At 39.5% G+C, this 15,514-nt stretch overlaps 1 protein-coding gene across 1 annotated transcript in view; it reads right to left on the bottom strand.

Annotated features, from left to right (window-relative positions):
• Positions 1-594: 594 nt before the first annotated feature.
• The window catches only part of MACC1 (MET transcriptional regulator MACC1), a 64,933-nt gene continuing 50,013 nt past the window's right edge, over positions 595-15,514 (bottom strand). Inside the window, exons 4-7 of the mRNA XM_056333952.1 lie at positions 14,625-14,739; positions 10,336-12,374; positions 7,841-8,029; positions 595-887 (exon numbers count right to left, since the gene is read on the bottom strand). Coding sequence (XP_056189927.1) covers positions 672-887; positions 7,841-8,029; positions 10,336-12,374; positions 14,625-14,739 — 2,559 coding nt within the window. The 3' untranslated portion in view covers positions 595-671. The remainder of the gene's footprint in view (positions 888-7,840; positions 8,030-10,335; positions 12,375-14,624; positions 14,740-15,514) is intronic.

Genomic DNA, 15,514 nt, shown 5'->3' with positions numbered 1-15,514 from the left:
AAAAAAAAGACTCAAACCCTGTTAGGTTCTATCAACACACCAAACAAAATCAATCACCTTTAACCATTGCCTGTCTCTGTTCCAGTTTTCAAAAAACACACCAGAAGCTGTTTTGGAATGACTGAGTAGCACACACCTATTTTTCCAGGTGCAAATGCCTGTTTAATTCCTGTTTTGTGAGTTTTGTCCCAGCAGAGGATGAAAGAATCCTAAAGTTTTTTTCCTAGGCTAACCTGCACCTGTTGACTTAGAGTGGAAGTTTTTGAGCACCAATTGCAATAATGTATTAAATATTTAGATTTTAATACCTCACTGAAAACAATGTAAACCTATGTTTAAGAGGCTGAACTCATACATGCATAGCTGTGGTTTTTTAAAACTTATCTCCACCTAGAAGTCAGTGCAATCATAAATTGTTAATTTTAGAAACGACCTTATAAGATTTAAGTCATTTTTGTTGATGTCACTAGTTTAATCCCCCATTCTTTTCTTATTTACTCAGTAGCCATTAACAAGCTCTGACCATCTGTGGCTGAGAACCATGAGGCTAGAACCAGCATCAACTCAGGTAAAGCAAACTGCATTCTGTCATGCTCTACAAGCATTACTGAAGCACAAATATCAGCATTACAGTTACCCAAGAGATTTTCTGAAAAAAATATATTGGTAGTCTATTCTTCTTCCTCCATTCTGGAGAAAGCACTTGCCCTTAACACCTCCATGCAGTTCACAAGAATCAATGTTCCAGTTAACTCTCGCCAATGTTTTGTTACTGGGTTTTTCATTTTATCCAAGGCTGATTGCAGGTCTTGTAAGACATCCCTGTAACTGTCTCCATAATGGGCAGCCCATGTGTACAGAAAGTCATATGCAGGTTTCCACATCATCTGAAAATAAGGGGAAAAAATGAAAAGATTTAGATGTAGAAATCTCATTATCAAGCAAAAAAACAGCAAATTCCTTCCAATGGTAGAAAAGCCATAGGGGAAAAAAAAAAGAAAAGTGTTTGATCCCTAGCTGCACTGAAATGCTTTATTATAAAAGGCATGCTGATATAAAAACTCCAGTAACCTTATGTAATTCATTTATATGAAACTCAAATTCTTAGAAGGATAAATAATGGAAAGATAAATCATCCACTCAGATGATTATCACCAGGTTGAAATATATCCCTGTCTGAAAGTATAATTCAAGAAACGGGTGCAGAAGGAAAACACTTTTCCCCCTTGGTCATTTTTGCAATGCATATAGCCAGCTGCAGTTTCCCTATTTGGAGCTTGGCTGTGCTTTTGATGCTTCCTTTTGCCTTGTTAATCAACATCCTACTGTCCTTCTACTTAGCCTGGAACTTTTAGACATGTGCTTTACCTTTACAAAAATGCTTTTTAGTAACAGCAGCAGGAAGTTGGGTCAAACACCAACCAGAACTTAATCTGGCTGTTGTATAAAACACAATAAAAAAAAAACTTTCTATAAATACATTAGCAACAAAAGGAGGGCTAAGGAGGATCTTTATCCTTTATTGGATGTGAGGGGAAACAGTGACAAAGGGTGAGGAAAAGGCTGAGGTATTTAGTGCCTCCTTTGCCTCAGTCTTTAATAGCAAGACCAGGTGTTCTCTAAGTACCCAGCCCCTGAGCTGGAAGACAGGGAAGGGGAGCAGAATGAAGCCCCCATAATCCAAGAGGAAAATGGTCAGCGACCTGCTACACCCTTAGACACACACAAGCTTATGGGGCCAAATGGGATCCACCCGAGTGTACTGATGGAGCTGGCAGAAGTGCTCACTGAGCTACTGTCCATCATTTATCAGCAGTCCTGGCTAACTGGGGAGATCACAGCTGACCAGATGTTAGCCAATGTGATGCCCACCTACAAGAAGAGCTGAAATGAGTATATGGGAAACTGCAGGCCTGAACTCGGTGCCAGGGAAGGTTATGGAGTACATCATCTTGAGTCTTATCACATGACATGTACAGGACAACCAGGTGATCAGGCCCAGTCAGCAGGGGTTTACAAAAGACAGGTCCTGTTTGACTAACCTGATTTCTTTCTATGACAAGGTGACCCACTTAGTGGATGAGGGAAAGGCTGTGGATGTTTTCTTCCTAGACTGTAGTAAAGCTTTTGACACCATTTCCTACAGGATTCTCCTGGAGAAACGGGCTGCTCAGGGCTTGGACAGGTGTACTCTACACTGAGTTAAAAGCTGGGTGGGTGGCGGAGCCCAGAGAATGGTGGTGAATGGAGCTCAACCCAGCTGGCAGCCGGTCACAAGCGGTGTTCCCCAGGGCTCAGCACTGGGGCCAGTCCTGTTTAATGTCTTTATCAATGATCTGGACAAGGGGATCGAGCGCACCCTCAGTCAGTTTGCAGGTGACACCAAGCTGGGCGGTAGAGCTGATCTGCTGGAGGGCAGGAAGGCTCTGCAGAGGGGTCTGGGCAGGCTGGGCTGATGGCCGAGGCCACTGTGTGAGGTTCAACAAGGCCGAGTGTGGGTCCTGCACTTCGGTCACACCAGCCCCACGCTGCACTACAGGCTTGGGCAGGAGTGGTTTCTTATTAACCAGGGAGGTTTAGATTGTATATTAGGAAAAATTTCTTCACTGGAAGGGCTGTCAAGCACTGGAACAGGGTGCCCAGGGAAGTGTTGGAGTCACCATCCCTGAAGGTATTTAAAAGACGTGTAGGTGTGGCACTTGGAGACATGGTTTAGTGGTGGACTTGGCAGTCCTGGGTTAATAGCTGATTTCAATGATCTTATAGGTTTTTTCTGACCTAAATGATTTTGTGATTCTAAAATGATGTATCTATAAAATCTCTGTTCAAAATAAAAAAAGAAAAGGAAAAAAATCACTCTATAACCAGGAGAGACAAAAGCTTTTATAATGAAATTTTTTAAATCAGGACATGTAACTTTAAAAGTGTCCTGCAAGAAACAAAGGAAATTAAAAGATAGGTTACCAGTGCTCCTTAGTTCAAACTTCAGTATGTTTATTTTATGCCAAACAAATATGGAGCAGATTCTTAGCAGGTGTAGTTTGTTATTAGTCTAGTGACGTTAATTAAGCTATGACAGCATGATTCAGATACCAAGGGGACTTACATCTTTCAAAGTGCTGATGTCCAGAGTAAGTTTGCTCAGTTTACAAACAAGAAGATTGTTTTCCCAGCTGCTGCTTTTCCAAAATTAACATGGGCTGCTATCCACTTTCTAGTTTCCCACTCCTCATTGGCAATGAAGAGTTTGCAAACAGCAATTGAGTTAGAAATTGTAGGAATGATCCACAAAGAAACTCATCACCTTCCTAAAAGGTTCTGGCATTTGCTGTTTTAACAGAAACACACTTATGTATAGCAATAAAAGCATACAGACTGATGCGTGCATAAAGTTATATCACATATATACAGACAGACAGAGAAGTGATTAGGAAGTCCAGATTCTCTTTTAATGGAAAGGCAGTTTTCCTGGTTCTGAAGGATAATTGATTTCCTCAATATAATCCTATTAATTTACAAATAATACACAACATGAAGCTTGATTTAAGCTTTATTTACTTGAACCCTTGAAGACTTGAGTAACAGGAATATTTCTTTGCTCATAGTTCTGAGATTTTCTCCACATTTGGGCTAAGAACTCTCCATTTAACCCAAGACTGATTCTGTCATAGTTTCTGTAAACATTTCCTTCAACTTCTGCTGCCTTTCTCCCCATCCCCGAATAGAAAAAGCCATCAAAATCATATCCCCAGAAGCATGTCTCACAGTCTGATTAGTCTGGCTTCTGCCTTCAGTATAAGCCATAAAAAAGTCCCTATGCTTTCAGTGAAGTTTCTCATTTTAGATCTACAAAAGGGAAGGGTATCATCATTTACCCAAAACGAATGGTGCCTGCTTCTCGCTTTAAGCGAGTCTATCTTAAGTCATAGTCGTAAGATTACAAAAAGAGGAAAGAAAAGTAATTTGGTGGTAGGTGGGAAGAAGGAGAGTAATGAATTCTTTCCTTTTATTATACAGGCTTTCTTGAAAAGGAAAGTGTTATTGTACTACTGTAAATACTAGATATTACAACATATTTTAATGAACTAAAGCAGCTCACTACTGTTTGTATTTATGCTGAGACCAGAAAGTTTCTGTATTCCTATTTTTAGCTTGATAACCAAGGTAGCCAACAAGTTTGGGTTTCCCAATACTCTGCTGCTGGCTATGCCTTTTCTCTGCCTCCTGCTTCCTTTTCTTATGTTCCAGTTAGACCAGGATATTTGAAGAATCAGGGTACAGCCTTCTGTCTTCACTAGAACGTGAATAGACAGTGAGCAGAAAAAGGTGCTGTGCTTTGACTTATGCTGAAGGTCAGGCTGACCCACTGCAATCAGACAATTGGATGAAATATGCCTAAAACACAAACTCTGTTTTCTTCTACTCTGTCACAACTGATTTTTTCGTGAGACAAAAGAAAAGGGGGGGGGGGGGAATCAAAAGCTTTATAACCTGGTCATCAGTGATGCACGATTCACTCAGCAATAATCCACTTACCACACTGAACTAACAGTGCAAAACAGGTTTCTAAGGCAGGTCCTTTCCCACATCCACATACTCTAATGCAATGGGTGAACTGAATTGCATTTGACATTCCTGAATTCTATCAAAGCAGATTCTCAGGCAAAATACTAATTCACTGCAGCATCCTGGGCAAGTATCACCTCAGGCTGCGTGAGTTTTCCTTCTGCTCCCACTGCCTCTGCTGAGTAGGTAATAATAATACCTATATCCTCTGTAAAGTGCTTTGGAATTTACTGATAAAAAGCACTTCAGAACTCCAGGCACCAATTCTATGTACCTCAGGTTGCCTCTGTGATCATCTGAGAGAAGATTTCTCCCACTAAGTAAAATATTAGATTTAAAAATAGAAACATGTTTCAACCAATCAGCTCTCTCGATGGTAGAACAGTCCTTGATGGGTAGTGAATTGATTAATGTTTTCAGATAATCCTCAATAATTAGTCAAAACTTACTACTCCCCCACCTTTGCTTGGTTTTCTGTTTTCACGCTAACTACTATTAATAAGAAAGTTTTTCCATTAGAAAAATCCAGGCTGGGATAAGATGGTTTCAATCAGGGGGGTTTTATACCTGCTAAGTAAATGTGATTATGAGCAATTATTCTGAAATTAGTCAGACTAATGCCAAACTTGTAACAGTGCTGGGGGCATCTCCACACAGGTATGAATTTAAACTGCATTAGCTACGTTTGTTCTGCATCCCTGCTGAACAACGTACACAAAACTTTATAAGCAGAATATTGCTTTCTGTGTGTAGAGGTTCAATTCACCAGAGCACTGAGAAGTTCAGAGCTCAGAAGAAAGCACTGAAATTCAGTAGAAAGTACTGAAATTTAAGGTTAGAGTCACAGGACACTGGGGATGCTGAGCGTTCACATGAGATACCAGTGCTAGAAACCTACTGTGCTTTGAACTCACACCTGTGTGGACCAATGCTATTACAAAGCTCACGTGAAACCAATAAATTCCCCATGGGCCCATTCTAAGCTTTGAGAAATTACATAAAAATACAGCAAAATTCCAAACTTTGATTGCTCATTGAATGTTCTTTTAAAAAAGCAAAATATACTCTATTATTGGCTCTTTTATGATGAATTTGACTGTACTATCTTTTGGCAACAGATGCTGTCACTGAAAGGCAGAGAATTTTGTGGGTGGTTTATCATAAAAATAGTGTAAAGAACTCCTGAAAGTAAAAGAATAGGGTGTATGAGGCAGAAGATGGGCTTCATGGAAATAGACATGTAAAATAATATTTTAAACATATTTTATATATTATTTTAATATATAAAAATAAATAGGTATGGTGCTGGAAAAAGAGTTTTCAGACTGTTTTAGTTGTGCTGTCTGTTAGCAAAGGAGAAAGCATTTCCCAATTGGGACCAGTAGAGTCACACATTGTTCAGGTCTGTAATTCCTTCTGTAGAAAGCTGGGGGGTTTGTCAGAAAAACAGAGAAAGCTTAAATGTCTAGGAAGTTAGACAAGTCACTGCATAACAGTAAAAAAATTAAATAAATAATGGAAATAAACAAGCATCCACACTTTGTTTGACTTTAGCATATTAGAATAAACTAGTGTAAAGCTAGAGAAAATAAGAGGGTGATTTTTTCACTAAAGGAGAGTAGTAGACTAGGAATTAGTAGAACTGACTGGTTTATGAGAAAAAAATTTACAGAGGAAGTTTCATCCCAGTACATGTAATGTACTCAGAAAAACTAAAAAAAAGAAAACCCAAACCAAACCAAACAAATTACAAAAAAACAACCACAAAATAGCTCAAAGAGAAAAGGAAGATCAAAGGAGGAGGCAGTGTTTGCAAACAGCAATGACAGATAATTGTGCAGAACCTTGTAAGTAAATGTGTGGAATTTTGGTCAAATATTGTTTGGGGAAGGAGGACAGAGCATTCAAAGGGAATAAGAGGTGGTGGTTCACAATTAGAGCAGAAATTTCTTGATAGCTATCACCATGCAGATAAAACTGAGGTGAAAAACTCACTGGACTCAGGCTGTGGAAAGGAGGGTATGTTTGGCAGAGAACAGGAAGAGTCAGCTACAGGGAAAGAAAAAGGGAGGGAAAAATTATCTTGAGTGGCTGTGAACCTGTGAATGGGAAATAGCGATTCCTTTGGTACTGAGAGGTGAGAGGGAAGGAATTCAGGCTGGGTCATGTGCATTACCTGCAATAATCAGGGGGTGATAGTACAGGCAGAGGGACAGTCAAACCTGAATGTGCTTAAGGCGGAAAGGTCAGCTTGAGCATCATTCAGCAGCACTTATAAAAGAGGCTGTTCAGGGTAAACCCCAGTCTGGAACCTAGAAGTCAGCAGCATATAACTCTGTGGGAAATAGTGGATCTACTGCATGCTTCAGTGTTTAAGTAAGAGTAAGAAACCAGAGGAAGCAACTTGGCTGCCTAGGCAAAGGTGTGCCAGGAGTGCAGGCTGGCCCTCGGTTCAGAGGCATGGACGAGGGCCCACCCCAAGTCTTGTGGCACATGTGACATTGCATGGATGCCACGGGTACCTCTGGGCACCTCAAAAGGCACTAGAGAAATAATAAGGCACCTAAATTCCTCCTTAGATGCATATGCACTAAAACACATCTGAGAGGACAGCTTGGCTTTTATTTAGCACTCGTACGTCTGTATAAGCACAGTGCTTTACAAAGGGGAATAAATAGCATAACCTACCTGACAAACTATGAAATTAAAACATGGATTTGCCATGTTCACACAACAGGACAGAAATGGAATTGGTATCAGAGCTTCCAACCTTTCGTCACACTGCTTAAGCTAAATGATGACAAATATTACACAGGCACAGAAAAGCGTTGTTAATGGTGAAGGTAAGCTTCCTTTCAGTGGAAAGGGCAAAAGCTGTACTGAGGGTGATTTGAAGTGGTTCCTGCAAGGACTGGATGGTCTTGCTCACTGTGTCTGAAATGACAGCAGAGGAGTGAATAAGATTAACAAGTTAGACAGGAAATAAGGACTGAAAGTGGCCCCTGGGGTGGGAGTAAAGAGCTGAAGCTCAAGACAGATACCAGGACCTCCACAGCAAATTAATTTGGCACGATAACACTGAACAACCGGCCTTAACGTCTATCTAGATCATTGCAAGCAAAAGTTGGTGAGAATTCCTCTCATTAAAGGGCTTACACATTAAATAAGGAGGCCAAAGTGCAAAAGGAAAGAACCACACGAAGCAAGGAAGAACGGTCCCCAGCTGTGTGTGCTGAGGCGCAAGTGTGCACACACTGTTACACCAGAGCCTTACCTCCAGAGCTACCACTCCATTTTTCCCTCGGTGGGGTACTTCGTAAGCCTCAATTTGCTGCTTTGTGAGTCGGGCTAGCTTCTCTGCAAGCTCCCGCCAGTATTTGCCAAGCTTGACAGCTGAAGTCAAAATGATAGTGTCCTGGGTAAGACGCGCCACTAATCCCTGGCAATCTATTTTCAAAAGTGCCTGCAACAATAATTTTCATTAGCATTCCTTCACCAGTAATTACAAACAGAGCATTATCATTTGTTTTTATAGCACTATTCTGTATTTCAAAGCAGGGAGGAAGGCCTTTTGTCTGCCTTGTGTTCTTACAAATACGTAACTTTTTTTTCCTAGGAAAAGATGTTGCCAACAGTTTCATAGGAAAACTGCCCATAAGTTTCAGAAGAAATTAAGCTGGCATTCAGCTGCTTCAGCATTCCAGTGTCAAATGGATCCTGCCAAACTGACAGATCCTGAAGGAAAATATGCTTCTCCAACAAAAATATTTGGGACATCAAATTTAGCATCTTAAATGTACAACATGAAAAAATTGAGAGCAGCATTATACTAAGGTGTGGTCCTTTGCTGCTCTTCTGAAAAATCATTGATTACACTGACCAGCACCTTTTGATTTACTCCTCCCACAGAACTGATAGTTTGCTGACCATTAAGCAGAAATGCAAGCATAAAACTCTTTCCTCCCCCACACCAAACGAGCATTTAATAACAAACAAATTAAAATGGTTCCAGGAGTGAAACCCTGAGATGCAGATATGTTGCATTCTCCTTTCTTCATTTGTTTGGATAAGGGCTAATGAGAAAAATAGGTGGATTGTTGTTTTTTTCTTCTCCTTGAATTAACAGCAGAATGTTCCGTTGAAAACATTCACATTTTTAGTGAAAGATCAAGAACAAAATCCAGAAGTTTTCCTTGGGTTTTAGATACCAATTTTCAATAAAGTATCAAGTATTTCTGTAGAAATTGGACATTTGTGTGATTTAATTGTAAAACATTTTTCCATAAAAATCCTCATTGCAAGCAGTAGAACTTTTGGTAAGCACAGTAGTGAGAAGCAGACTACAGCGTGTAGTACAGATCCCTCTATACTCTGGCAAAGTGGAGACTGAGTTGTACAATTTGCCTTGTGGTAATAATTAAGAATGCTATTAACCATAAAAATAGAATATTAAAAGTAATTAAATGCTAAATTTTGCCCAACTGACACAGATGATATCCAGTTTTAAGTCTAGCTTTACAAAGATGGACCTGCATTGGCACTTCATAGCTTAAAATCATACGCATCTCAACAAAACAGGACATTTTGTTAATTTAATTATGCCCCACTTTTAGCCTAGTCTGTAACGAACTCTGTTTCACTGTATTCAATTAAAAGTTTGGATCATTTTCACCATTGCCTCCCCTCTTCACTTTTTCTACAGAGACATGGCAGATTAAACTATACTTCATACTTGCTGAGTTTTATTCCATGCAGTTTAATGCAGCCTTAAGAGTTGTAAGTGGCCACTGCTATCGACATTTCCTGAATCCTGCTGAAATTGCTGTCAGCATTTCAAAGAGGGTAGATGAGTTATGAGAAGTAAACCCTGATAAGGTTTACAATCAGGTAGTCAAAAGACTTTAGATGAAAGGCTACAATGTGAACTTTTAAACACCCATTTTTATAGCACTTTATTCTCATATCAAAAATTTGATTTTCTTCTGTCCCTCAACAGGCTGGTAAACTTTTCCATCAGAGCCAAGGAAAGTATTGAGTAATCATTAATTCCAAATCTATTTGTGCACAGATCCATAAGTAAACTAAGATAGTTAACAATGCAACCTATTACCTGGAAGCATTTAGAATAAAACCACTTTGATTCACATTGAACAGTACTGAATCACATAGAATTGCCCAGTGACTTAAAAGTGTGGCCCAGGAGAATATATACTGAAATGCAATATTGTCCTTAGGTCACTACAACATTGGCTATGAAGTTGTCACGTGTGGATAGAAAAATCTTGCCTTCAACATGTGGGTCGGGATTTTCTTGCTTTAAACATATGAAGCTAACTGAGACATGCACCTTAGGGTACACAAATATATATAAATAACCGAGGTTCCACACTATAAGGTTATTAAATACTTGACAATGGGAATGTGAACTGCTCAGGGAAGCAATTTACCACAATGACTTCCATGACAAAAGACAAAACTATTTCAGTCATAGCTGTTTAAAACCAAAAAAGTCAACTCAGTCAACCTACCAAATGAGCAAGGCTCCTGGAACATTTATAGAACACTCACTGTTTATAATTAATTCATCAAAGATTTATTTTTTATGAGAGTCTGAATGTGTCTTCCTCCTATAGGTGCCTACAATGTTTAGTAGTATGTTCAGGTTTGTAAAGATTCCTACAAGGGTGCTGGACCACGTTCACACATTATTATTGAGTAGTTTCTAGGAGGTGCATTCCTAATAACCAAGTTAGTTCATGCAATACTTACAACAATGAGCTCATAAAGAAACAGTCTTTTTTTTTTGTTAGCATGGCAGTCTTCTTTCATTCTCTTCACAACGTGTGCAACTCTCTCTGACTCTTTATCAGCATGTGCCTCATTAAAGTTATCCAAAGACATATGTGAATATCTCAGCACCTCAGCCAAAGCTCTCCAGTCATAAACACTCTCTGATACTGTAGACAGAACTACTGAGTAGATGTAAGTCAGTTTTTTGAATGGCAATGCAATTTGTTCAACAAGATTCCTGGTTGTTAGCTCACTGTCAGTAGTGTCCATAGCTTGTTCTTTGGAAATCACTTTTATGTTTTTGCAATGTACAAGACCAATCTTTCTTCTGAGAACTCCCACGTACCACTCTTTTATTTTAGTTTGTCCAATGGCTTTTACTTTGTCTTCACCAAGAAGTGCTATAGTGTCCCCTTTAAAATATTCTAGCAAATAGTCTATCTTATTTTGACGTAACACAGTTTTCAAAGCCACTCCATAAGTATTGACACTCAAAGTTTTATCTTGAAACTTTGGATATTTAACTGTTGGTATTAAAAGCCAAGGTGCAGACTTGATTTCTTTGCGGTTTTGTAAGTGCTTTGGCCTATTAATAACTCCACTTAATTTTGGAGCTGGATCAGGGGTCGTAACATGGAACTGCGTTACTTGGCTACTTTTTAAGACTTTAATTTGAACAAGAAAAACAAAGAAATGCATCTCCCTACATCCAAGCATGGAAAACAGGAATTGTTGGCGGACCATTTCACCTGTTTTCAGCTCCTCCTCTTTAATATTTTTGCTTTGGTCTTCCATCTTCACTTCAAAATCTGGATCACAGGATACCAAAGAAATGTTTAGATCTTGTGGCTTTTCAAGCAGAAACGTATGTTTTCCCCACAGCTGAAAGACAACAGGAGGCATATTTTTCCCCCCCTTTTTTATATCACAAATTGTGAGTTTTCCTGGAATGTAGTTATGACCAAAGACTGTAAAAACTGCTGTAAAAGATGGATGAATATATTTGGGGCCATAAATTCCAACTGAGACTGTTCTGTGAACATAATCCCAGACATTAGTTGCTGGAGGCTGGATTTTCTTTGCTTGTACAGCAATCACTGCATACATCACATGACTTAGGTCCGTTAACTTCACTTGTATGGTATCTTGATAGGTGTAGCAATTCTCTAGCTTCTTAAAAGGCCCTTCTTTATTGAAACTAAAAAGACACACTATATCACTCATAACTTGGCTGAGTGGATCATTCTTCACTTTAGCTGCAACTTTCACCTCGAGGAAAATGGCTTCCTTTGTGTTGAGGTTGCTCAGTGTAAGTTCTATCAGAGGACTTATGGTGCTAGACAGCTCATTGTTAAACGATGATGGAGGGTTAAGGATAGCCTTTAAACCAACTTCTTGGAATTCCCCAGGTAATACATGACCCACAGGGACATGAATGTTGATGTCCGAGTCAGGTAGCTGTACTGAACCCCCTTCATGATTCATTTTACAAACTACATGAATGTCTGCAGCTTGTGTTTGTGCCCATCCAGGACTATGGCTCATGGCTTCTAAATCTAGACAAGATCGGGTGAGTTGTCGGTGACTCAACCAAGCCACTTTGTAAGCTTCACGGTCACTTTGAAGCCATGTCATGTCTGAAGCTACAGTTTTTTGAGGTATTGTCTTGCGAGGATTAAATCTTTGGTTATCAACAATATCCAGGAAGTCAGAGACACTCTTGGATCGTCCAGATCTTCTTGCTGAAGTCTTTCTTAAAAGACAATCAATATCTAGCTCATCACCCGAGGAAGCCAAAGAATCACTGTTGCTAGAAACTTTAGAGAACAAATAGGGTTTTTCTTTTAAGATCGAAAGGTATTTTTTATTTTCATTTCTATTTGAGGCAGCTATGTCATGTACAAAAGGGTTGGAGGCTGACAGTTCATTCCAGAAAGGATTAGTCTTGGAAACAGCATGGGCGTGTCTGAATACATCAGGCCAGTCAATATCCAAATCCGATTTACTTTCATTGACATCTGTTTAAAAGAAAAAAACAGAAGCATTTCCTAAAGCATGGAGATTTGAGACATTCCATTAATTTCCAACTGATAGTCTGTTAAATTCACAGGTGACTAAATTTATCCTCCTAAAATACATATAGATCATTTATATATTTCTCATTCAGGTTTTTAGAGTGTATCAATATTGATTTCTAAGTGGCTTTAAGAATCTTGTTAATAGAAAGAGTCTAACAAGTCGGTGCTGAAGGATGTAAAGAGTCTTCTTTGAAGCACTGATCATCATCAACTCTTACAACTGTTAATTGGCATGCGCTAAGATCCCACAAGGTTTAAACCCTTACATTCCAGTAATCCTTGGCCTCTTACAAAATGCCATGGATTTCTTTCCTTTGTGTCTAACTCTCCGCAAAAATTAAACAATTACTGTTTCATTTTTCACTGTAGACAGCACAGATAAATGTATTATTCAGGATTCCTTTTCATGCTAGTGCACATGCATTTCATTGATAACAGTACTCTTACAATTTATCTCGGTGTGTGGAATTTGTTATACTAGCTTTCCATTAAAAAAACTGATTGGTATAATTTATGAGGTCTTGTACAATTTGAAATTTGGCAAGAAAAATGCTGATTTTTCTGAGATTGCATTTAAATAGACAAATAGGGTTGTATAAGTGATATTTATATATGATTTCTAATAAAAATTGTCATTATTAACAGTAACGTCTACCTGTTCTGAAGACAAGGTGTCCTTATATTTTATGTTAATAACTGTTCACAGAAACTGGTTTATAGGTTAAGACTCACACTCCTTGCAACAAAGTATCTGCAACTTCTTGTGCCAAGGGTTTCTATTACTCCAGTCTCCCACTATTTTTCTATATGCAGAGGTTATACCATCATTTCTTTGTACATCCTTGTGAAGAATTTTAATGTTAGAGGGAAAATTCAGCATTTCTATTCTTTCAGCATATCTATATCCTTCATTATTACACTTTCCATAGTACCTTCCATTTCCAAGGTTACTAATTATAGCTCAATTGCAAAAATGACAGTGTATTCAGCCACAAAAAGATATATTTAAAAAAAAACAACCAAGATGTTAGTACTTTTTGTTCGTTTCATTTGTCATGAATTGTGACAAAAAGCCAAAACTATGACTTTTTCCACAGTTCCTGAAAAATCCCAATTTGGAAGAACCAAAGTGGAATTTACTTGCTTCCCAGCTGCCCCTCTGCAAGGCTCTAGCACTGTCCTGACAAGAGCCTTCCAGGTGAGGTGCTGGGGTGGGGGGGGAGTGAGCCCAAAGGCAGCGAGCCCAGGGACAGCCTCCTCCCCCTTGGGCACCCAGCCTTGGTCAGAGCCACTAGATGGGGATGGGCTGCATAGCACCAGCTGCAAAGTCCTTTTGCTCCTGCCTGCAGGCCAAAAGTTTTCCTTGCCCTTTGATGCTATTACAGTCAGATCATTATTATCTGTTAAAAAATAAATTCTTTAATCCCAAAAGAAATGTTAGGGGTTTGGGGTTTTTTCCCCATCCTAAAGGGCATGTTTCTACAGGAAAAGTCTGAGCAGAAAACTCTGGCAGAGCCTGAGTCATTAGGCTGGATGCTTTCTCATGCCAAGGTAACAGCACAGATTACTGGGGTGCAGGAAGTTAGTGAGGAAATAATTCCTGCTTCCCAACTCATACAGCAAGTGCCAGACTTTACGTCACTCACATCTGCTACTGGACAAAGGCTAAGAGAAGGCCTACCTTGTGGAGGGGAATGTTTTCTTAACTTCTGGGTTAAACTAGCAATGAGATTAAATAAACTTTGCAGAGCCTCCCAACTTTTAACCGGGCTAACTCCAAACTTAGCTGGCCTTCCTGGTTCTTAAAACCCTCAATTAATGTAGTTGGGCTGAGAATTTCTACTTCTCTTCCCCATCTTGACCCCCAGTAAGCATACCCTAAATAGCATTTATTCATGTAATGATTCCAGCCCTTCCTCCCAACCTGCCTGACCCATGTTTGCTATGGCAGGGGACAGAGGAACTTCTTTCATACGGTAGTAAGTTTCTCCTAGGGGACCTTGTGACAATCCCTTGTGTTCTGAGTCCAGGGACACCTTACAGTGACCCGAGTAGTGCAAAACACAAGCAATTAAAAAAAAAAGTGTACAGGGGTGTACATATGAGTTATCACTCCTGACACTACTGTTTTGCAGAAATAAAGACTTGAGGTGGAGAGCCTTAGTACAGAAAATAGTCAAACAGACATACTGTAGCTGGCTGCAGGGGTCCGGTCATCCACATCAATCAAAGTTCCCTCTGACCTGCTCCGTGGAATCTCTCTGCTGGTTAGGGAATCTGTTCCACTACTGGAAGTGTTTTCCTCCTAGGAAACAGTTAAACATATAGAGCATCAGCAAGTATGCAGTCTGAAAAAGGGAAACTGTTGAAAAATAACTGAGCTTTGCTCTTGTGATGTGACACAAATAAATAAAAAAGTGTGTTATGGTTTATGAGTAAATTTATGGACTCTGCCTGAGAGCATCACAATCCTGAGTGAGTCTTACTATCTAATTTTCAGCAAAAACAGCAGATGCTACAGCTGCAATACAATATGGTACCCGTCCATAGTGAAGTCCAATGCATAATTAAACATCTTGCAGTTGGAACTAAGCCAATTGTACAATAACCTCTGTACAGAAGTTCTTGAATAAAAACTTCTTTTTAAAAAAGTAAACATCCTCACTCCTGTTTTCTGCTAAATGTTACTAGAATCCTTAAACTGGAAGAGCTAGATCTGTTCCTTCCTTTGCCAATTAACATTAAGTATTTCCAACCCTTTCAGCTTTATTATTCTTCCTATGTTCTTCCCTGAGACAATATCAGGTCAGAATTTCCTTTTATTCCGTACAAGAATGACTTAAAGTACCCTTCCTTAGGGTCCATGCCAGCACAGCAACAGCCCAAGAGAGGACATTCAAGTCTCTCCTCTTCCTTGTTCGGTCTACAAGTGCTGGTTGGTTTTGACACAGTTTGCACATGGACTGGGCCACACGAGAGCTGTAAACCAGATGCTGTGGTTGAAAGAGAGAGTCCACAGCAAACCTATTGCAAAGGCAGGGCAGGAGGGGCATCCCTCTGAGGCAGGCAACAGGAGGATG

The sequence above is a fragment of the Falco biarmicus genome, chromosome 4 (genome assembly GCF_023638135.1).
Source record: "Falco biarmicus isolate bFalBia1 chromosome 4, bFalBia1.pri, whole genome shotgun sequence".
In the NCBI taxonomy this organism is placed as follows: Eukaryota; Metazoa; Chordata; class Aves; order Falconiformes; family Falconidae; genus Falco; species Falco biarmicus.
This window is presented reverse-complemented; position numbering and strand designations above follow the sequence as displayed.